A 22,332-nucleotide genomic window follows, 5' to 3' on the forward strand; every position below is an offset into this window, starting at 1 on the left:
AAGCACGAGTATAAGGTCAGCCTCAATGTTCCTGTAATTAGAAGAACTATGCACAAAATGGGAATTATAAAGGGTTTTATAATTAAATAAATACAACTAAAATAACAGCATTGCAACAGATTAAATTGAACATGTTTTTAAAACAACAAATGCAACATCCCTTTGTGTAGGACAAAGTCTTTTTTTGTTTTTAATATGTTATATTACAGATTTTCAAAAATGTAAACGATTGTTTTTAAAGCTACGTCAGCTGCCACACCCACTGACGCAGGAAGTTACGTCACGTTACGTCGGAACCAACAGCCTGGCAACTTCTGCGGTGTTCCCAAAGCAACCAAATTGTCATTCAAGAATGATTCTAATATTTTAAACGATAACTGACGAGACGGGATTGTGGCAGGAGTCTGAAGTGTAACTGTTGGAGCCATAACTCTCCTGATGGGAGCAGCCACACATTAAACAGAAGAAGAAGCAGCTGCAACAGGAGGTTTAGCTGGGAGGACATGGCGGACGTCAGCAGGTTACAAGCTATCGCCTAAACGCCTAAACAACAGGGAAAGCGAAACCGAAGACTAGAGGCGGCTGCAGGAGGACCTTAATTTAGTTTAATGTTACATGGATAGCCGGATCTCCTCAGGACTGTTCGCCCTCCACTGAACCTGCATGGCGTCCACTCAAGTCCGGCTAGGCCAGCAGGCCTTAGCGGTACTTGATGTGGCTCTGCGAGTTCCCTGTATCTTTATTATCGACGCCATTTTTAACTCTTATTACGACCCAGGTTCGGGATGGGCCGGGGCGATGGGGAAGGTGTTGGTCAAAGTCATGGGTGAGTATTTGAAAGTCCAGAACAGGAGCCTCCATATAGTGTCAACAACAGCTAAGCTAACTGACAGCTAAGCTAACTTAGCCTGTCATCAGTGTGGAGCTATGTCAACTGTCACACCGACTAAAGCCGACTTAACCACCGGCTATAACATCAATAAAAGCCTGCCATTTCCCACATGGTGCTAAAATAGTTAACTTCAAATGTAATTCAGTCTAAGTTGATGCTCAATATTCGCTATAAGGTGAGCTAACCGCTAACTTCAGGTATTTGTAATCTCAGGTGTCGTGTCAAATTCTGTGTCGACGCCGGAATCCAGCGGTGGTCCTTCAAGTAGCCTAACTCTGAGGGACATTAGGAAGCCTAGCACCTGACTTTAAAAAAACACTTTTTTATCCCTGTAACCTTGACCTGAACTCTTATCTTATCAGAACCAGGGGCTGGACTCTGTGAAGTTGAGTTTCTTAACCTTGTTGGCAGGTGTCCCCCTACAGCCTGTCAGATAAACTACCCTTCCCCCCTTATCAACACCGCCTGTCATGTTGCAAATATAATCTAAACTCATTTAAAACTGGGTGTTTTTTACACTCACGATTACACCAAAGTGGATATTGCTGCAACTCATACGTTTGCCAATATGGTCAAATATATGATGTTCTACAACTACTTCTTGTAGTGGCAGAAACTTGACAATAAAGTATCCATTAGTTTACTATGTACACCCAGTTGCCAATTTATAAGTTACCCTAGCTAAAACGAATCTGATCTTTTTAGGTTAGGTAGTTTTTGTGAACCAATAATCAATCACTTTTAGTTGAATACTTCACTGATTATCTGTTTAATTAAGCTTTTACAATAGTTTACCAATTACCTTTAGCTGAGCGTACTATTTCAAGTAGGTTCATTAAATATTTCTGAGCTTCTTAACAATCTTTCATATACCCCTGGTAAGGGATCAGTGCTGTGTAGGACTTGGTGTAGGCATCTGGGATAATAGCAAAAATGATATTGCAAAAACCACTAGGGCTGCAACCAAAGATTATCTTTATTCCATTCCTGAATAATTGTTTAGTCCGTAAAATAGTCAAAAAGGCCCATAACAGTTTCCAAAAGCCCAAGTTGACCTGCTTAAATGTCTTGTTTTGTCTGACTAACAGTACCAAACTCAAATCTATTCAGTTATTTATCAGAGAGTCATTAGCAGAGAACACTGTTCCCAGACAAACATCTACCACGTTATATAACTGTCCATTTGTACAGTTAGAAGACCTTTGAACAGCGTAGGCTCCATGGAGTCCTTTTGGTGTTAACACTCAGGGTTTAGAAGGGCAATGGGCTAAATAAGGTTCAAGTCAACCAACAAGATCATGTTACCTCAGCCCACAATCTTTTGATGTTTGTTACATGCACACAAACAAAGACTAACTATCTAAACTAGACTTTGGGAAATAGCGATGAAATAAAAGAAAAGTATTATAATTTCCAATGAAGACATCCACAAAGTTCACGGCCCTGAGTCAATGTAGTCATTGAACTCTGAAAGCTGGTTCACGGTTAACTCTGTCTCTGTGCTCCTCAGACAGGTTCATGTTGGAAGGGAACTAAGGTCAAAGTGGAACACAAGCAGTGGGATATAAGGAGGACAGTGATAGCCAGTAAACTGACCTAAAGATGAGAGCAAAGAGTAAACCATTGTTGTTCTGTTGCTGCTACTCAGTTTTCAGATGACGTGAGTATAGTTTTGCTGTGTTCAGTTTAATATCTTAGTTTGTATCTGCTGAGACCCCAACTGTTTTGTTACAGCTCAAAACGGCTTTATGTAGAGGCCTTGAGTTACACAAGTAAATAGTAAAAGTGTATTCATTAGAAAACCAAAACAAGTTTAAACTCTGTAACTTGCGTCGTGAACAGAAAATAATTGTATCATTTGATATAACTTGTTACTGCATTGCCAAGATACAAATAGAAATGCCAAGGACCGTCTGACCGGTTCCTCCCGTCCCCTTCAAGAACTGTGCTGATGTATGTTAGAAAAAAAACATGTCATGACGGTCATGCATGACGAAGATAAGGGAAAAACAAACAGTACATAGTTGATGCTACACACTCTTATGTGTATTGTTGAAGGCATTCCTTTCACACTCAGGCTCATTCAATCCATTTATTTTTGTGTGCTTCCTTTTTTCCTCTCAGGTCATTTTTCACAAGTGCACCTGGTATCCATGTTAAGGGTTTTGATAAATGTCTATGCCTCTTCAAAGTCCCTGTGTTCCCTCCACAGGGACTTCACCTCAATAGTAGTCCTTTGTTTACTTCCGTAACATAGTGACATCACATCACTGCTATTGGCCAACACATTGAAACTGATAGGCTAAGTGGCGGGACATCTCTTAGTCGTTGACCAATCACAACAGAGCCGGCCAGCTAACCAATCAGAGCAGACTGGGCTCTGGTTTCAGACAGAGGGTGAAAAGAGGTGCTGCAGCAAAGGCAGTATGAGAAAAATAAAGAGCTTTCTGAACATTAAAGCATGGAGACATGTCCCAGTAGAGACACTACATACTGATATGACCCTGAAAATGAACAGAATAGGGCAGAAATATCTTATGACTATTTGTCTCCGTTTGCTTCACTTTGCCCTGCTGCTTGTTGTATCTTTGACCTGTCAGGATTATTGCTCTGAAAGCCGATTGTTCTCCTGCTAATCTCATTTGTGTTTCTGGCACTCATGCCATTCTCTCTATAAGAACCATGTTTACATCCTTCACCTGTTTTTGCAGACAGCTTTAGCACATTTCATATCAAACATTACAAGCTACAGTCGGCAGAAGTCTTCTGTTCATTTTCCTATGTGTGACAGGAAATAGTTCCGTCACGTCCATTTTTACCTGATACTTCAGTTGCGAAATGTTTTGATATTTTACAGAGAATTAATATGTTTGAAGCATTATCTTAAAATAATATAGAATACCATGTATAGGCTGGGATATATCTGCAGCACCACAATACTTCATTGGGATATTTTCATAAATGTTGCCCTTACCAACATTTGCTGTAATTTGTATGAATTGTGCAGCCCTAATCTTCGCCTCTCTGCTGTGTCTCAGGTATCCTCATCTCCAGCATGGTGCTGCTGCTCTCTCAGAAAGCCTTGTTCAAGTTCTACACCCTCTTCTTTGCTGTGCTCCTCGGCATGGCAGCGGTGCTCATCAACTACTACGCCACCTCTCACATAGACTTCTACAGCGCCTACTACAAAGCGGCTCTGGGCTTCAGACTGGTGCCTAGAAACGGGCCGACGTTGTGGCTGGGCATGGCTGCCATCCAGCTTGTTTTTGGAGTGGGCTATGTGTTCCTTCTCAACCTCCAGTCGGTGTTCGCTGCTCTGGTGGTGCTGGACATCATGATCCCTCTGTGGGGGCTGATGATCGAGTTGCCCGTGGACGTGCGGCAGCTGGTGGCCGTGTTCTCGGGCCTGGCGCTGGCGCTCAACACGGCCGTGTGCCTGGCCATGAGGCTGAAATGGTTTTACTACTCGTGCCGGTACGTCTACCTGCTGGTGCGCCACATGTACCGGATCTACGGGCTGCAGCTGCTGCTGGAGGACACCTGGAAAAGGATCAGATTCCCAGACGTGCTGCGGGTGTTCTGGCTGACCCGGGTCACTGCCCAGGCGCTGATCCTGGTGTACGTGGTGCGGGCTGTGAGGAGGGAGAGCGGAGACGCTACAGGCAGTCTGACAGACGGAGGCTCCGACTCACAGGTGAGACCAGAACCATTCAGTCTGCTTTAAAACTCATATCTGCCGGTCTTAAAACACTCAATTAATTCCGCTAGAAAAGGTATTGTTGGACTTAGACCTAGGGTGTTTAATCGTGGGAAGCTAGAGTATGGTGGATTTTCAAATGCTCCAACTAAATACCCAGTATTAGTTACAAACCCTTTTTCTATGAGAGGAGCTAGCAGCACTACTGTAGCTCCAAAAGTGTCTAAGTCAAAAAGCTGAAAGACAATTGTTTCAGGTTTACATTCAAAACCACTCCCCCTGAAGTTATCATCTTGAACGGAAACATATCATAATGAATGTAAACAAGAAACTTGTCTATTTTTTTATGTAAACAACAAACGTGGCTATTTGTAGTAGTTCCGCTGTCAAGCTAGCAGTTTGTGATAAACTGTGCTCAGGTAGACAGGGGCGGCTGGCTGCGAGGGAGTGCGTCGTCTTTCAACCAGAAGGTTGTTGGTTTGATCCCAGCCTGTGCAGTCAACACGTCCATGTGTCCTTGGGCTTAATCAGTACTTCATCAGTTGCTCCCGACGGCTTCGCCAATGGTGTTTGAATGTGTATGAATGTTGGTTCCTAGAGCAAGGGGCACTGCTGTCTGAATGAGGTGTGAAGGGGCGAATGCTGATTTGTAGTATGTAAAGCGCTTTGAGGGCTCGTAAAGACTGGATAAAGCGTTATATAAGTGCAGTCCATTTACAGATGGCTACTATCATTTTATTTGGCCCCAAAATGATAATGAAATAAAAAAAAAAAAAAAATTAGACGATTAAAAAAACATTTGATTCAACCTACAGGAATACAAACAAAACGTACTTTTAGTTTTGTCTGAGAATTGGTTTATTAATTGCTGGCAATATGTAGAGAAATATATACACATTTTCCTTTTTTTGAAAGAACAACTCTAGATTTAATGCATTACTATAAGTCGAGTGGCCCCTACTGTTTTTAAATCATTCTTTGACGATTATGACCGTAAATAACTTACATTCATTTTTTATTTAAAAAGCCCATTAAACCCATTTTGTTAATTACACAAACACTGCAGTAACCCTGTTCTTATTGCAGATATGCAAAATATGAAAGTAACAATGTCTTTACTCTGCACCAAAATGTGTAAATCCAAGCAAATGGCTTTCCCCTGGGAGGATTACATCTGGTACTAAGATCAGGAGTGCTGCCTTCATGGAACCCCATATTATATCGTCGCCCACAAAAGCCTGCATAATCTGAATACAAAGAGTAACGGGAGTTCTAGGTGATGCTGAAATGCTTCCTTGTGTGACCTATCTGTTGCCAGGGTTACCTGCTGAGCTGGGATGTGTTCTGGGATCTGACCAGTAACCTGATCATCTCCGGCTGTGACTCCACGCTCACCGTGCTGGGGATGAGCGCCGTCATCTCCTCTGTGGCACACTACCTCGGCCTCAGCATCCTGGCCTTCATAGGTACGGCTGAGTGTGTGTCGCTTACAAACGTTGACTATCTGATGTATCTGCTGCTCATAAGAAAGGTCCTGGAATGCAAATGTTGTCTCATGTTGACCCTCAGGCTCGACGGAGGAGGAGGACAAGCGTTTAGGCTTCGTAGCTCCTGTTCTGTTCTTCATCCTCGCCCTGCAGACCGGCCTCAGCAGCCTGGACCCTGAGGAACGCCTGGTAGGGAAAATGAGTCAATCCTTTCAGTTGGTTTATTACGATTTGACCTTTACTGATATTGTGGTTCACGCTCAACATTGTATTTGTAGTCTTATTTAAATGTCCTATTGGCAAAACTAGGTTAACCTTTCTGAAGTAGGTATGTCACAAATATGACACTTCGGTACCAAGTCGATGCCAACATTTTGAAAGTGCAACATTATTGGCTTTGCTACAGCACAGGGAAGCATAAGACAAAAATAAAAGTAATCAAGCTACCCAAATGTTTCCATTTTCTCTGCCCTTTTGCGTATTTATATATAGTTGGATGTGCACGGACAGGCCCCTGAACAAAACTCCAGGAACAAGTCTTTCACATCACTTTTGCCTCGGAATCACAGATGCTTCAAGCATAGATCTGGCTTTGCTGTAGAATCCTAAAAGACGCAGTGTCCTCACTATGGACACGTCCTGGGTACACCCCTTTTTCCCCCTGCTAGATAATAGCAGAGGGTTGGCATCGCACTCCTTGGTTAAATAACAGAGCAGGTTCTATTGACTTTGATTATGGTGTGTTCAAGCTCTATTGAGTAAAATGTGTATTGAGGGAGGGTATATATAAATGTTATCATGATATGTTTAAATACAGTGTTGTAAAATGTAGTTTTTGTTTCAGGAGCAGTATTAACAATTGGGGAATTTCAAAGTGAACTTCCATCTGATTATGTGGAAATCATCCTGTTTGTGAAAGTAGAGGAAATCATTTAACATTTTGTATCAATGACGAGACCCTCTGGCTCTGATTTGCAGGTGCGCCTGAGTCGGAACATGTGCCTTCTGCTGACCGCCATCCTGCACTTCATCCACGGCATGACGGACCCCGTCCTGATGTCCCTCAGCGCCTCCCACGTCTCCTCGTTCCGCCGCCATTTCCCCGTCCTGCTGGTGTCCTCTGCGCTCTTCGTGCTCCCGGTGGTGCTCAGCTACGCCCTGTGGCACCACTACGCCCTCAACACCTGGCTGTTCGCCGTCACCGCCTTCTGCGTGGAGCTCTGCCTCAAGGTGAGTGGGAGAATCTGCTGCTACTTTAGTTTAAAAAGTGACACACAGACACCTACTATAAGTCTCATCAGTCTGTGAGGTTCAGTGTGTGAAATATAAGGTCTCATATCGTGTTCCCGTCAGTGTTTCCTTCTGTCTGTCTTCTCCTGGTGATCTCACTTTATTCCAGCACTCTGTGGCTTTAAACCTCTTTCCTTTTCCTCTTTATGTTTTTCTTTTCTTTAAAGGACAATATTAAGCTGTCTAACAATCTCAAATGTTATGTACCCTCAATATATAAAGATGAATATTCAAAAAGTATTCCACAGTGTTTGCTGATGAAGTATCAGACAGAAAACAAACATGTTTGTCTGACCACTGCTAAAGTTCAAATCAGCGGCTTCTTTCTGCGGATTGACACGACTGCACGACGTAGGCCCTCAGTCAGAGCGTCCTTATTAGCAGTCTGCTATCCAAACCTCTGAATGTCCAAATGTATCAATCAGAATCCACTATTCTAATAAGCCATGCAATCATCTGTGATAAAAGATCGAACTTCACCCACTTCCCCCCCCCCCGTCTTTTCACTTTTGAAACTGAAAATACTCAAATCATTTCTAGCCCTTTTTAAAAATATAAATAACTTGAAGATAGTGATGGTTAATTTTTAGATTACAGATGAAGGCAGATAAGGTTATAAGAGCAGAAAACTTTGTTTCTGTTTGTGTAGTTATCTGAAAGAGGAATTACTAAATGTAAAATATGAAAATGTTTCTATTTTCCCTGCAGGTGGTGGTGTCCCTGACTGTCTACAGCCTCTTCATGGTGGACGGCTTCTCCAACGTCCTGTGGGAGAAGCTGGACGACTACGTGTACTACGTTCGCTCCTCGGGCAACATCATCGAGTTCCTGTTTGGCGTCATCATGTTTGGCAACGGCGCCTACACCATGATGTTCGAGTCGGGCAGCAAGATCCGCGCCTGCATGATGTGCCTGCACGCCTACTTCAACATCTACCTGCAGGCCAAGAACGGCTGGAAGACCTTCATCAACCGCCGCACGGCCGTCAAGAAGATCAACTCGCTGCCGGAGATGCGCGGCGACCAGCTGAGGGACATCGAGGACGTGTGCGCCATCTGCTACCAGGAGTTTGCCACCTCGGCACGCATCACTCCCTGCCACCACTACTTCCACGCGCTGTGCCTGAGGAAGTGGCTCTACATCCAGGACACGTGCCCCATGTGCCACCAGAGGGTGTACGTGGAGGACGAGAGCCGGGACAGAGCGGCGTTCTCCAACAACAACGGGGGCTACGCAGCGCCGCAGGACGTCGCTGCTGAGGCAGAGGGGGGGGACCAGCACGGACTAGAGGACGCAGAGCTGCCGGGGGAAGGAGGGGCAGCGGGGGGGCAGGCTGCGGGGGAGCCGGACAACGAGCTGCTGGAGGACAACGACAGCATAGAGTACGACGAGGACGAGTGGGGGACGCAAAACGGCAACGCACATATAGAAGAAGACTATATCAACGACGACACAGACTCCACCGAGGACTGACAGCAAGAGATCTATAGAGAGAAATATACATATATCTTTATTATATTTAAGTTAAAAAATAATTATAAAACACTATCTTAATTTGTTCCCCAAAAATGTCAGGGATATCATTCTCCGTTTCCTCTTTAGTCTCTTTTTGATTTGGGTTTGACTCTATAAGGGCTCATGGAAAGAGGTGTGTGTGTGTGTGTGTGTGTGTGTGTGTGTGTGTGTGTGTGTGTGTGTGTGTGTGTGTGTGTGTGTGTGTGTGTGTGTGTGTGTGTGTGTGTGTGTGTGTGTGTGTGTGTGTGTGTGTGTGTGTGTGTGTGTGTGTGTGTGTGTGTGTGTGTGTGTGTGTGTGTGTGTGTGTGTGTGTGTGTGTGTGTGTGTGTGTGTGTGTGTGTGTGTGTGTGTGTGTGTGTGTGTGTGTGTGTGTGTGTGTGTGTGTGTGTGCGAACGATGATGTCTTAAAGATGCAGTTCATGATCCCTGAGAGTGCAGTGAAGGGGAAACACTGGAGTGTGTTAGCTTAACCACAACAACTGTGGAACTGCAAAACAGATTCAGGGTTTATTCATCTGTAAGTCATGTTTTAGGAGTTTGTAGAAAGAGGAATTTTGCGCATTAAAGCACAGTTTCTGTTTCAAACGTGCTGATATTATTTTCTCTAGGTTTGTTTTTTTAATCGTGCCAAATAATATCTTTTAAAGAGTCCCTTTGATGCTTACTGGAGTTGTTCCCTTTCCTGTAATGTGTGTGTGTGTGCATTGAAATGGTCAGCAGAGGCTATAATCCCTGTGTTCCCTCCAGATGGAGTTTCCCTCCCACACACTCCGTAACAAAATGACATCACTAAGTAACACTTGCACATCTATAGGCTGGCGCTCCAACATATTGTATGGGATAGGCTAAAGAGCGCAACATCTGTGATTGACCAATCACAAAAGATCTGGCAAATTAACCAATCAGAGCAGACAGGGCTCTGGTTTCAGACGGAGGGTGAAAAGTGCCTCTACAGCACAGTTGATCCCGAAATATTTGTCTTACTAAACATGTGCTCTACAAAGCCTGACTTACAGATGGATCACATCTCAAGGGTGTTACACAGCTGTTCCACGTGTGTGTGTCTTTCCTAACTGAAACAGTGTGTTTGTGCCCAGAGAGAAAATGAAGGCAGGAGAGTGAAGCGGTTTTCTATCAACCCAGAGACAAACTGAGAGGTGTTTGATTCAAAAGAAAAAAAGAAGTGACTTGCTACTGTAATCACTGATATACCTCTATCAATACTTCCTACTGGTCTATTGTGCGACCTCACTTACAATTGTGTACGTTATTGTACATATAATAAAACATGTGCACACGTTCTCCCTTAGGAAAAGAGAAGACTTATTTTTCTTTCAATAATGCACATTTCCACATTTCTCTTCACACAAATCAGTATTTCCTTTGGTTACGTTCTTGTTTCAAACCCAGACATAGTTTGGAAGAAGAATGCAAATGATTATGTATCTTTGCTTATTGTAATTGACACAAATACAGTATGAAAAGATGCCACTTGGTTTGTCTACCATGAAGTACTGGTTTCACGAGGAACAAAGTACCGTGGTTTGTTTTAGGTGTCCGTTTTCAGCCATGTTGTAACACCAGAAGTCATTTATGTTCCCATGTTATTCAGTAAATCACTGGTACAGATGGACAGGAGCTTTATCCTTCTGTCCAACAAGAAGCAATCCCTCACTTGTTTTCCAGCAGCAGATGTCCTACTGAACACTGAATACAAATCTTGAACTACTGGAATGAAAGAAAGAAGCAGAAAATATTTAAGAGCCATGTTTTCACCTTTTTGACAGTACAGCGACGTCAGAGGTCTTCATTGTGAATTTGTGTTAAATCACTTTCAAGCACATTTCCTCAGAGTATGACATTGTTTAGACTTCCACAGCCTGAACGTCTTTAAGAGTTTGACTATAAACTCGTGTTCATTACTGTTGTAATTACTGCTGGCAGAAGAGAAGCTGCAAGGAATCCGTGAACTTCTTGTTGACGATGCGAAAGAGATGCAAATTTGATTAGAAAGCTGTGCTTTTTGACCGGTTTCAGCAATGAAGGACTTTGATTATTAGTTTGATTGTTCTGAAAGCTTTTTCAAAAGGTAAAAGCTGTTTCTTTTTGCCTTTTGTTTTAAAAAGAGTTTTATGTAAATAAAATCATCTTTGATATTGCGTTTGGACTGTCTCTCAGATATCACTGACATCACCCATAAAGGACTTTCTAGTACTCATGTGACACAAAAGATAATGTAGTAATTATAATGCAATAATGCATTGCAATCATCCACTTTACACATGAGTACAGCTTTCTGTGTGTAGATGCAGTTGACTGATTGAACCAGCAGATGGCGTCATTGCACAATGTTTTATTTATTAACCCTCCTGTTGTCTTCGGGTCAAATCTGACCGATGTACTACTTTCATCAATCATAACTTTTTTGTTTTAAATTCGATTGCATTAAGGATTTATGATATCCTTCACAGTAGACATTTGAACATAGCAAATTGCTGATCACCACTTTCATTGAATTGTGGATGATTTAGTCATCTTTGTAACACCCATGGTGTTCACGGTCAAATATGACCGCCATAAAGAAAAGGAATTAGTAACCATATAAACACACACACACACACACACACACACACACACACACACACACACACACACACACACACACACACACACACACACACACACACACACACACACACACACACACACACACACACGCACACGCACACACTAGATGTGTGCCACCCCCCTTATGTGCCCAATCCTCCCATGTGAATCGCACCTGGCTTGCACACACAAACACACAGAACAATTTGACACATTTCCCGCTCTTATGTGCCCACCCCCCCCCCCCCAAATGGATCACACCTGGCACACGCAATACATGTTCAGTGTCTATTCTTTGTATGTTTACTGCAGTTTTTCATGTATACCAGTAGTCTGATACAATATTTACAGTTTGAAAGGGTGTTAAATGACATTTGGTGATGATTAATGGTTTTTGCGTTAATGTAATAGCAGTTAAAACAAGACCGCGAACACCAAAGTAAGGGGGGACGGGGGACGAAGGCAATAGGAGGGTTAAGCTCTTTAAAAATCAGACAATGTGATTTTCTGTATTTTTCTGTATTTTTTTCTCATTTTGTCTCTCATAGTTGAGGTATACCTAGGATGAAAATTACGGGCCTCTCATATTTTTAAGTGGGAGAACTTGCACAATTGGTGGCTGGCTAAATACTTTTTTGCCCCACTGTACATCACAAATGTATATAAGTTAAGTGCTTTGTATGGTTTGGCTTATAAATCATTGTCCTGACCGCAAAGGGAAGTTACAGTCTTGTATTATGCCTTTTCTTTAAAGCAGACTCATGTTGCAACATTCTTTCCAGTGTATTTAACGCTGAAGGTTTGACCGGAAGCAACTCGTTTTATTTTGAAAGCTCCTTCCGGAAGTTGTTTTATTCTGCTGACTTGATGCTGCTTAGTTGTGCTTCTGCTTTAGCTTCAACTTCATCTGCCAAACTCCTGACCGCTGAGTCTAAAGACCATGAGACGGGTTGGTCGGCTGACAGCACGAAAAGAAGACATGCACGGCTGTTTGGAAGTTACCCTGAGTTTTAGTGAAACGGACTTCAAAAGTCACCGGTTTCTCTCTCTTTAGCAGCTAGCGTTACTAGGACCGAAGAAACAACTTCTGCCCGAGCGCAGCCCTGCTGGAGCGGGGAGACGACGACGAAGGCTCGGCGCACAAAGAGGAGTACATTTAACGGACTTGTAGTAGTAGTCATTTATTTATTTCGCCATAATGCTAAAGCTTTGCCTACAGAAAGCCTTCCCTCTGGTGGCACATAAGTTACCGACAGGATTGAGGCAGGCAGTGCCGCCGAGGCTGCCGGGGACTGGGACTGGGACACACACACCGAGCTGCTGGATGGGAACACACGGGAGAAACGAGCCGAGGGAGCCGCTCAACTCCCCCAAGATAGCCAAAGATTTTATCTACCACCTCCATCCGACGGAGAGGACCTGTTTACTGAAGGAGCTCCAGAGTTTCGAGTCCATAGCCATTGTACAAGGTAAGAAATAAACAAGTTGACAGCTGCTATAAGTGGGAATGAATGAGAAGTCACAGGTACGAGGCACGCGCCCATATTTTCCCGCCCCCATATTAACCGATATCGATGTACACTACTTTCTGAACATCGTGTGCACGTGCATTCAGGTTAAGTCTTCTCTCACTCAGCAGGTGTTTCAATGATGGGTCCCTCCTCTCTTCTTGAGGAGTGCTAATTAATTTTTGAATGAAAATTGGCAGGCCCATAAAGGCGTATAGTAGGCCACACCTGTACCAAGTAAAGGAGGAGTAATAAGTAAAGGAGGAGTAATGAGTAAAACATGTGGCTCTTTGGTAACATCAGGTGGCTGCTGTGGTAACTGCATCAACACTGGAAAAGGGGTGTGGTCCTCTACAACTAGCACATTCTGTCGGGAGTTTACTCATAAACTCTAAGATGGTAACCTATTAGGAAGTTAATTTCACATTCAGCACTTGATGATTATATGACCTAACTAATACTGACACCTGTAAATGTAACAGACTCAGTTGAGTCTAAAGCTAAGTTGGCCTCCGGTGCACACTATCCAGGTTAGCTATTACACTTGTGTGTAGAATGTGTGCATATTTCCTCTTACGAGTCATCGGCAGAGGGTCATTTATGTTGATGTTCCTAACTCTTGACTCATTTTAGGACTAAAATACTAAAGTCAGCAGATGCATCATAGGTACAAAGCTCTGAGTATTTCCTCTCAGTGGGTGTTTCTCAATCGCGAGGATGCTGGCTTGGTAGTCGCGTACTTCCAAGTCACTTCCTTCAGAGACGAAGCAAGTATGCTTCCAAGCCACGGCTTCGGAAAACGAAGAAGAATGGAACAGGCTAACAAGTGTGCTACTCTCTCTAACGGTTTCAACATAAACTGTACCGAAAATAAATACCTCACGATGTCTATCTAATTATGAACTTGCTTTACTTTCACGGAACACATTTTTGGTGATAACAAACAAATGTAACAAAGTTACATATTTACCAACCAGTGTTGGGCAAGTTACTTTCAAAAAGTAACTAGTAATAGTTATAGTTACTGCTCTCAAAAAAGTAACTAGTTACTTTATTAGTTAGTAAATTGTAAAAGTAACTAGTAGTTACTTTACTTTAAAAATAATAACAATAAAAATACAAGTTTTTGTGTTGTTTTTTGCTGACTAGTTCTCTGAAGGCTGACAGACTCGACCGTTCCGATGGGCAGCATGTCCTCAATAACATACCTGGCAATCAATCTGTTTAGTTGACTCTGGGTGACATGGGACATCGTTTTTTGGCTGTTTAGATGGTGTTGCTCCATCGGGGTCACTGCCGGTGGTTGAGACGGTGGGGTCTTTGGCGACTAGTTTTATAGCCTCATGTAGGGGCTATAAAAACTTGATCGATTAACTCGATCTTAGGTGCTTCAAGAGATTGGCATTGCTGTTTTTCGATGTGGACAATGCTTTCTGTCCTGCACAAAGTTTACATTTTTTATCGTAATATTTTTTGAGTCCGTTATCCCCACAAATTGAAAATAGTGGTTATATTTCCAAGTTGCAAATGCACTTCTGCTCTCGCTGATACTTGCATCTGCCATTGTGTGTGTGTGTGTGTGTGTGTGTTTGTGTGCTGGTGATGACCGTTGCCGTGTGTGTGTGTGTGTGTTAGCATTAGCAAGTGTTCGTGTGTGTGTATTTTCCCCATAAGGCAAGACCCGCCTAACTCTGTCTCTGATTGGCTTACCCTGAAATGTTAACCCGCGTTAACCAATCATCACTCCTCTTTGGTTACTTTCACTTTTCCATGGTGCTGTGAGAGGACATCGCTGTATTCGCCTGTAAGTTACATCCGCAGGGAGATTCGGTTCAGTTCCATCACATAATGTAACGCAGTAACGCACCCATTTAAATCACAGTAACTATAACGGCGCTACTTAATGGGAATAGGTAACTAGTAACGCTATTAGTTAGCGCAAAAAGTAGTTGCGTTACAGTAACGCGTTACAGTAACCAACACCGTTAGTCCCAACACTGTTACCAACACATGTTCTACGCCCTTACATACTTACATTTAAATGTGTGCTGCGTCGGTTCAGCCATTCTCCGCAAGGGTTTTTGAAATTGGTACGTGCGCAAAGCATTGTGGGGATTTTAAGGACGCGAAGTCTACCCGTGTGCAGCCTCGAAATTTCCCCCAAACCAAGGACCCGGGTTGCGTACGGATAGTTTAAAAATCAGCTCCTAAGTTCTAACCCTATCTCCTATTCATTGACCTCTGAGTAAAACGTCAACGGGGTTAAGGGATAGTGGATAGGAGAATTCAAAAGGACTTAGGATAAGAGACTGCGGTACTTTAGAAAATCCGAATGCACTTTCACTATCCGACGTGTTTATGATGCGCCAGCGGATATCATTGTGTGCGTCGGCTGCTGTCGGGAAACTATGGAAACTACAGTTTTCTATACAGCGGACTACAACATGGATGTTTAATAAGAACGACGGACTCATTTAGAGACTCTGTACCGTGCTCTGATGCTGTTGTTTTATGCTTTCTGAACAACAGAGAAACATATTCTTCATGACCAAAATTGGAATTGAAATAAAAAAGGAAAGTGAAACTTATGCTCGTCACCCTCTCCCTCCGGTCCACATTAATACAAATGATCCCAATACGTATGATTGTATGAACTATGAAAATATCTTAAAATCAATACAAATGTATTTATTATAAACGTTAGTGTTTAACACCTATCACTGTGTATATCACCATTCAAACATCTTTTTAAAAGTTGAACAAACCCCACACAGCTCAGTGAAATGTTGACTTTATTTGATCATTTCAGTAAAAACTAACGTTCATATTTCTCTTTTTGATTATAATACTGATGAACGTTCAAAACAAAGCACTTTGGCAACTTACCACATACGTTTTAAAATGCTCAATAAGCACCTTAACTATCATGATATAATTTCTCGTGAACAGCCGACTGTTGTGTGACGTTAAATGCTGCGGCTGCAAGGCCTTGTGGGGCAGCATTTTCTCCTCTCCTTTCGGTTAGGGAGGTCCAGTGGTTCCTAAGCTAAAGGAGGTTATAAAGGAAGTTTGAAACCTCCTTTCCTATCATTCTAGAGCAGTGGTCTCCAACCAGTCGATCGCGATCGACCGGTCGATCGCGAGTGTAGTGCGGGTAGATCGCAGACCGTTAAAAAAAAAGTAACAAAAGAAAGAAAAATTAAATTAAAATAATAATGTTTGAAAAATACGTTTTTAGATGTAAACCTATCATCCACCACCCCGTTAGCAGGTGCCACTTGATTGACGTATATTTGAGACACCTCAATAATATAATACATTAACCGTGCTTTACGTGAACCTCATCATGACACAAGAGACGAAGGCAGGACTGTAATTTCCCCTATTCAGTGAACGCAACAGAGGCAACACACCAGACCAATCAGAGAGTTGCATGGAAATACACATGTGCTTGTGTCATTCAAGCTCGGCTCTGTGTGTGTGTGTGGCGATAGCGCATTTAGTGTGATGGAGTGAGGGAGAGAGGGAGAGAGGGACCGGTGCTAGCGGGGACCGTGATGTTAGCATCTGGTTAGCTAGCTGCACTAACGGACATGAGGAGCTGTTTCCACAACAAGCTGGAGGAGAGCCCTCTCCTGTCAGACTGAGGGGCTCAGGTGAGCTAAAGGACTCTTGAGTGTTTAGAACATTTTTGTCACAATTATTCAAAAGATTATTTCCGCGGCACACCTTCATATGATCATTATAGTTATACAAACAATAAGAGAATAAATGAAAAACAGGTATGAAATAGCCTACTATATGGCAGTAAAACAAGAATACAGTTTAATGTGATTTGTAAAATATCCATAAAGAAAAAGAAAATCTGTTTACAGTTCTGCTTCATATTGGTGTTGAGAGAGGTATCCATCTCTTCATGTTGCTCTCAAAGTGCACCAGATTGATGCTTTCAACTTCAATATTTAAAAAAAAATCTTCCCGGGGGAGCATCCCCCCGGACCCCCCTTCAGGAAAGGAGGTCCGCCCCCCAATAGCACTTTACCCCTGACTATGTGCCGTGAGCTTATTATGGAGCCTTCATTGTAACAGTCATTCAGATGCAATTAGCCTATATTAAAGGCCTCAAATTGGAAGCATTGTGTGGGCCGTCTTTTTCACTCAATTCTGCAATAGGTAGATCTCGCCTTTCACCTAGGCCGAGGTCGGTGATCTTGGGCTTAAAAAGGTTGGTGACCACTCTTCTAGAGAATTCGAACGGCACTTATCATGGCTGCCACTGAGGGACTTCCGTGTCATTTCACTCGGTTAGGAAGGTTCCTAGGCTAAATGGACTATTCGAACGCAACCCCGGCCTTGGTGGAATTCCAAGTATGCTGGAGATTGGAACAGTCCTTCGGTGGCACTCGATGACGTAGCATCCTTGAAATATTGGCTTGGAAGCCAGTATCCTCGAGATTGAGAAACGGCCAGTGTCTTGGGAAATCTCCCTGCAAATGGCCTTTCATTTCAGGGTTAACCTTCAAAATATATGCGTTATTCTCAAAAGGTTTTCGGATTCCATTCAAAACGAATATGCATCGAAACCACAGATGTGTAGAGATCCAAGATTTCAAAGAGCTCCTTATTTCTTTGTTGTGCAGCACACTGTTCTCAACAGGTTTTGGGGGGTATTATGTAATTGGATTTTTAACAAAACCCTTTTCTGGCTGCTTATTTATCCGCCTACAATGGAACAGCAAATGTATATGTACCTTTTTGTATATACAGTCTATGATATGTACATTGCATAATATGTAGTTCAAGCAAAATGAAGAAAAGAAACAAAGACTGCCCGAGACCAGCTCTTGTTCCACACCCAGTAGTTGGTAAACATTTCTTTAGAGACTGTTGTGTAAGAGATGGTATGTAGGAATGTGTCTGCCGTGGTCTCTGCACAGGTACGGCAGGTTTTAAAGAGTAAGCAAACCTAATGGCCTTCACTCATAAGGGTTCAGTACTGTTGTGCACTGTGTGTGTGACGAAGGTAACTTTGTCACTGTGGACTGACGGCTTCGGGCCTTGTAATATTGCACATGTGGTTTAGTTTGAAAGTGTTCCCCCTCCCGTTTAGTCTGTGGTTGTGTTCACCTGGTGCCCTGTGAAGTCTTAAAACGTAATGTTCGTGATGATGTTAAGGGGAAGTGCACTTTCACACAGTTAGTTTTGTCTGAGTCCAGGAGTACTTTGTCTAAAATTAGGCTTTCAAAAAAAGGTGTTGAGGATGAAACACTACTCTAGTGAACCAGAGTTTTACTTTAAGTTTGAACAGTTGAAATGAGTTTGGGTTTCATGTAGTCGAGTGGAAACCATCACTAGAGGTACATGCACACGCCTTACTTGTCCTTCTGTTTTGCTCAATGACTTCTGCTAGCATGGGTCCAGATCCAGTCTATGGTCCAGATCCATAATCAAGTCAAAGTTAACACTAATCTATTTTTTTTGTAGTGCAACCTACTCAGACCTCTCAGGGTAATGTGGTTGTTTCTGTGTATGTAAAGTCAGTCAAAAGTAATTAAGTTAAAATATGACTGAACTCAGAGTACATGGTGTTTTAAAAATACTATGGCACCGTGAAGAGCCATTCACCAATGCATCCCGCTCTCTTTCTGCAGCACTATCCAGCATATTAATGAGTTTTCCATATTTGGCTCTTATAGTCCTCGCTAATAAGCAGTCAACTTCAAGTCAGAACCCCCAGCCTACCCCTTCACTCTTATCACCAATTAGCAAAATAAAGAACAGTGAGAGAACGCGTTTGCTGTTAGGCTGTGAAGCGTTTTCAGCCCAGTGAGTTAGTCTCACATTGAGCTCCAGGCTCATTAAAATATTTCATCTACATTTCAGACATTCATGCACACGCTCCTCTCCAGAGCCTATTGGTAGATGTAAATGCAGAGAAAATGGGGGGTCAAATGAAATGGAGATTTTTTGACATTCTGTAAAGGTCCTTTTCACAGGTGTAAGGTAATGCTTCTAACGACAGATTACATTTACCGGTAGATGTCCAGGCTCGATTGGGCTGTAATGGAGATGTCCAGAGCAGTCCAACAGGCAAATTTTAGAATATGTCCAAACAGCACTTTCAATGCAACAGTCTTGCTGCAACATTTCACTCCCATGCTTGTAGGGCTGTGCTATATTTGGGTATTATGTTTAATAATAAGTCTAGATATTCTCTAAGATGTTCACCATCATAACAGGTAAAGGGATGTACGTTTCTGACCATACCAGACGATTATTATTCTTTGCCTTTACCCACTGACTTAGCCATTATATCCAGATTGCTATTTAAATTATTTATCAAAGATATTGTTGTGTAAACCATTGCCATCCCTACAGTATCATCTCAATATCAAGGTATTTGATCACACATATTGTGCTATTAGATTTGTTACCGTATTCAAAAGAATGTGAATGTATATGCGCGGACTGAAGCGAGGGACTCAAAATGGCAGACATATTGTGCCTTACCTAAATTATAACTTTTTGTTCGAATCTGACATGGCTGTAATACGCAGATTAGACTCTCCGTCTGTAATCCACCAAAGATCCTCTGCTAATGAAAGAACCGTCACTCTGTGTTTGTAATTTCAACACATCTACCAAACTGAATCGTTGCCTGACTTTCAGGAGTTAAGATGAGAAGGAACAGAATCAGAATACAGCCGAGAAGAAGTTTGTTTAAACAACAACAATAATCTGAACTATTGACTGTTTGTTTATTCTCCGCAGACTGCTAAATGCTGATACATTATTGTTTATTTAGCTAATGATGCTTTAGAAATTGATTTGGTTTCCATAAAATTAATTCGTCATTGATGCATGTGACAATTTTAAAAAGGGTTAGGTTATATTCATTTCTGACTTGCATTTGTTTATCCTCTCTCCTAAAAGAGTGTGTTGTATGTATCTTACAGAAGTAGCTTATGTAATAATGTGACACATTTAAAGGGGCTTTATCACACGTTTCAACCTGCATTTTTCTAACGCAATTAGACCTTAGCCATTCATTTGAGATAGAATATAGTTAATTATGAGTTGTATTCACTTTATTTTCTCTCAGTCTAAAAATAAGCTCAGAGGGTTTGTCACTTGGCAGTGCTGTGGAAAACATTTAGGTGTACAGTATTGAGGAACTATTGGCTGGAATTCAACGTGCTTTGAAGCATGGGAAGTGATTTTAAATGAGTTTCATGTGGCCACTTGGCAATGAAAGCCTCAGAAGCCTCACAAGCTTTCCCTGAATCAGCTATCTTTAAAGGATTGCTCCCACACCTAGTGGGAGAATATATATATATATATATATATATATATATGTGTATATGTATGAATAAAACGTTTTAATATACAGCTCACAGACTATATTTTCCCATGAACCCCCCTGCCTCCTTGGTCTGTGCCTCTTCCAGTCTCTTCATATCAAGGCAGGCAGAGTGAAAGTATGCCATAGTCTTTCAGATCAGTGTCCTAGAAGAGGCTATTTATCATTTATCATCGGACTCGCTATTGGGTTCTGAAATTGAAACTGTGGCTGTTCAGAAATAAAACTCTTTAACCCAACAGTCTACAGATCAAATGATAGTATCCACATAATAATACATTTGGATTTATGTGCAGCAGCAGAATGTGTTTGATGGCTCCAACTCTGTTGTTGTACATCAGCTCTGATTGTAACTGAACCCATCTGTGCTGCTTTAAATTAAAAAAAAGAGAAAGGAACTAATTGCAATTATATCGACTGATGTTGCTATTGCAATATATGAGGAAATCAATCCTTTTTGCATTCATTTTTTTTTTAAATTATAGTTGAAAAATATATTTAAATGTTTTAAATTGATCATGCACCAAAACTCATTTATAGCCTTTAACCAATATTGTGCCTATTGCACTTGTCCATTTTGCTTTTTCGATTAACTTTGGATTCGTTATACAGCCCAGTGTGGGTATTTACTGCAAATACAGTCAGGTGATCTTATCATTTCATTGAGTGCAAATCCACGTTTAGTTTTCCACATTTAATGTAAAACCAACGTTGCCATTAGCAGACTAGAAAATCCGTTGACTACCTAAAAATTTGCTGAAAAGCAGAACATGATAACATTTCAATAAATATGTATTTCAAACATTAAGCAGATGTAACTCATTCAAAAGTTACTTACTGCAAATTAGGGGTGCTCCGATTGATCGATCGATATCGGCCGATATTCACTTTCTGCCGATCGATCGGTGCTCTCTAAAAATGCGTGTCTGAAGCTCGACCAACAACCAATCGCATGAATCTCCCGCCCCGGACACACAAGCATATGATTAGATTGGCTGATGCTCTCGTCGAAGCTTCAAAAGTAGAACATTGATCTACTTTTGAAGCGAGCAACGCGAGCAAACGCTTTTCTCCCACAATGCAGTTCGGTGAAGCGTGACGTCACCCCATTTAAAGTGAATGGGCGGAAGCGTTGAAGCTTCAATGTGCACCGGCGTGTGTAAGCTCCAATGGACCGGGTGAGCAAAACACACACTAAGAGTTAGACCTAACACACTCGTTTATCTACCTCTGGAACTAGCTAAACTTATAAATATATTTATTCTTCAATGTCGGGTCACTCGATCAGTGAGCTGCATGAGAGAGATACTGACAGGCTGTCAGGAGAGAGAGAGAGAGGGAGAGAGGAAAAGAGAGCGCTCCCGCTCATCTCTCCTGTCATATTATCCAAAGTGAATGTAAACTTGAATAATGTACTTCATTTGAATGTAATAATTATGTTGGTTGTTGTTTGTGGAAGCGCCAGTGAATGAGCCCCATTAACTGAGTTTTAAACATCCCTTTAAATGGAAGATCCCCATAGGCCCCGCCCACTGGATCGGCGATCGGCATCGGCCGATACTGATTCCGGCGATTGGCCCCAAAATTGGCGATTGGAGCATCCCTACTCCAAATCATGGGGGTCCTAATTCAGATGTATTAATTGAATCATCTTAAAATATTGATAGTATGCACAAAAGTGACATGACGCAATGAGCTAGGGGTCACTCCCCTGTCGGTGTATTTGGTCAAGAAAAACCCTTGTGGTTGCAGAGTGCTGTTTTGAATGATCAGAGACAGCAGTTTAAAAGAGTGCATTAACCAAGAAAACAGCCTTTATTTGTTTCCTATTCCTTGGGGAATGATCTGTCTGCCTTTCACGTTAACCCGGTAACCCTATATTTTTCTAAACTGCCCCTTTACTCATAAAAACAGGGACCCTTTTGAGAGACCGTTATGATACGTGTATTGAATCTACTGGGGATAATTAGTGAATG

At 42.1% G+C, this 22,332-nt stretch overlaps 2 protein-coding genes across 4 annotated transcripts in view; both read left to right on the forward strand.

Moving 5' to 3' along the window:
- The first annotated feature begins 277 nt into the window (after positions 1-277).
- Positions 278-11,040, forward strand: rnf139 (ring finger protein 139). Its single transcript, XM_079654308.1, has 6 exons — positions 278-826; positions 3,931-4,586; positions 5,908-6,055; positions 6,159-6,265; positions 7,055-7,306; positions 8,075-11,040. The coding sequence occupies exons 1-6, from the start codon at positions 664-666 to the stop codon at positions 8,837-8,839; spliced, it is 2,091 nt and encodes a 696-aa protein (XP_079510434.1). The 5' UTR covers positions 278-663; the 3' UTR covers positions 8,840-11,040.
- Positions 11,041-12,320: 1,280 nt separating this feature from the next.
- tmem65 (transmembrane protein 65) overlaps positions 12,321-22,332 on the forward strand; it is a 32,641-nt gene continuing 22,629 nt past the window's right edge. For all 3 annotated transcript variants that reach the window (XR_013803152.1, XR_013803153.1, XM_079653584.1), the window contains exon 1: positions 12,321-12,957. Coding sequence is in view for 1 of the 3 variants with exons in the window: in XM_079653584.1 (XP_079509710.1) it covers positions 12,687-12,957 (271 nt within the window). In the remaining 2 variants the exon portion in view is untranslated. The remainder of the gene's footprint in view (positions 12,958-22,332) is intronic.

The sequence above is a fragment of the Notothenia rossii genome (assembly GCF_949606895.1).
Source record: "Notothenia rossii genome assembly, chromosome: 10".
In the NCBI taxonomy this organism is placed as follows: domain Eukaryota; kingdom Metazoa; phylum Chordata; class Actinopteri; order Perciformes; family Nototheniidae; genus Notothenia; species Notothenia rossii.

Bases quoted from the DNA above. Each gene is read 5' to 3' on its own strand.
- rnf139 (XM_079654308.1), top strand. From the start codon at position 664: ATGGCGTCCACTCAAGTCCGGCTAGGCCAGCAGGCCTTAGCGGTACTT. The intron at 827-3,930 runs GTGAGTATTTGA...GCTGTGTCTCAG, and splicing joins GGTGTTGGTCAAAGTCATGG to GTATCCTCATCTCCAGCATG. The intron at 7,307-8,074 runs GTGAGTGGGAGA...TTTTCCCTGCAG, and splicing joins GCGTGGAGCTCTGCCTCAAG to GTGGTGGTGTCCCTGACTGT.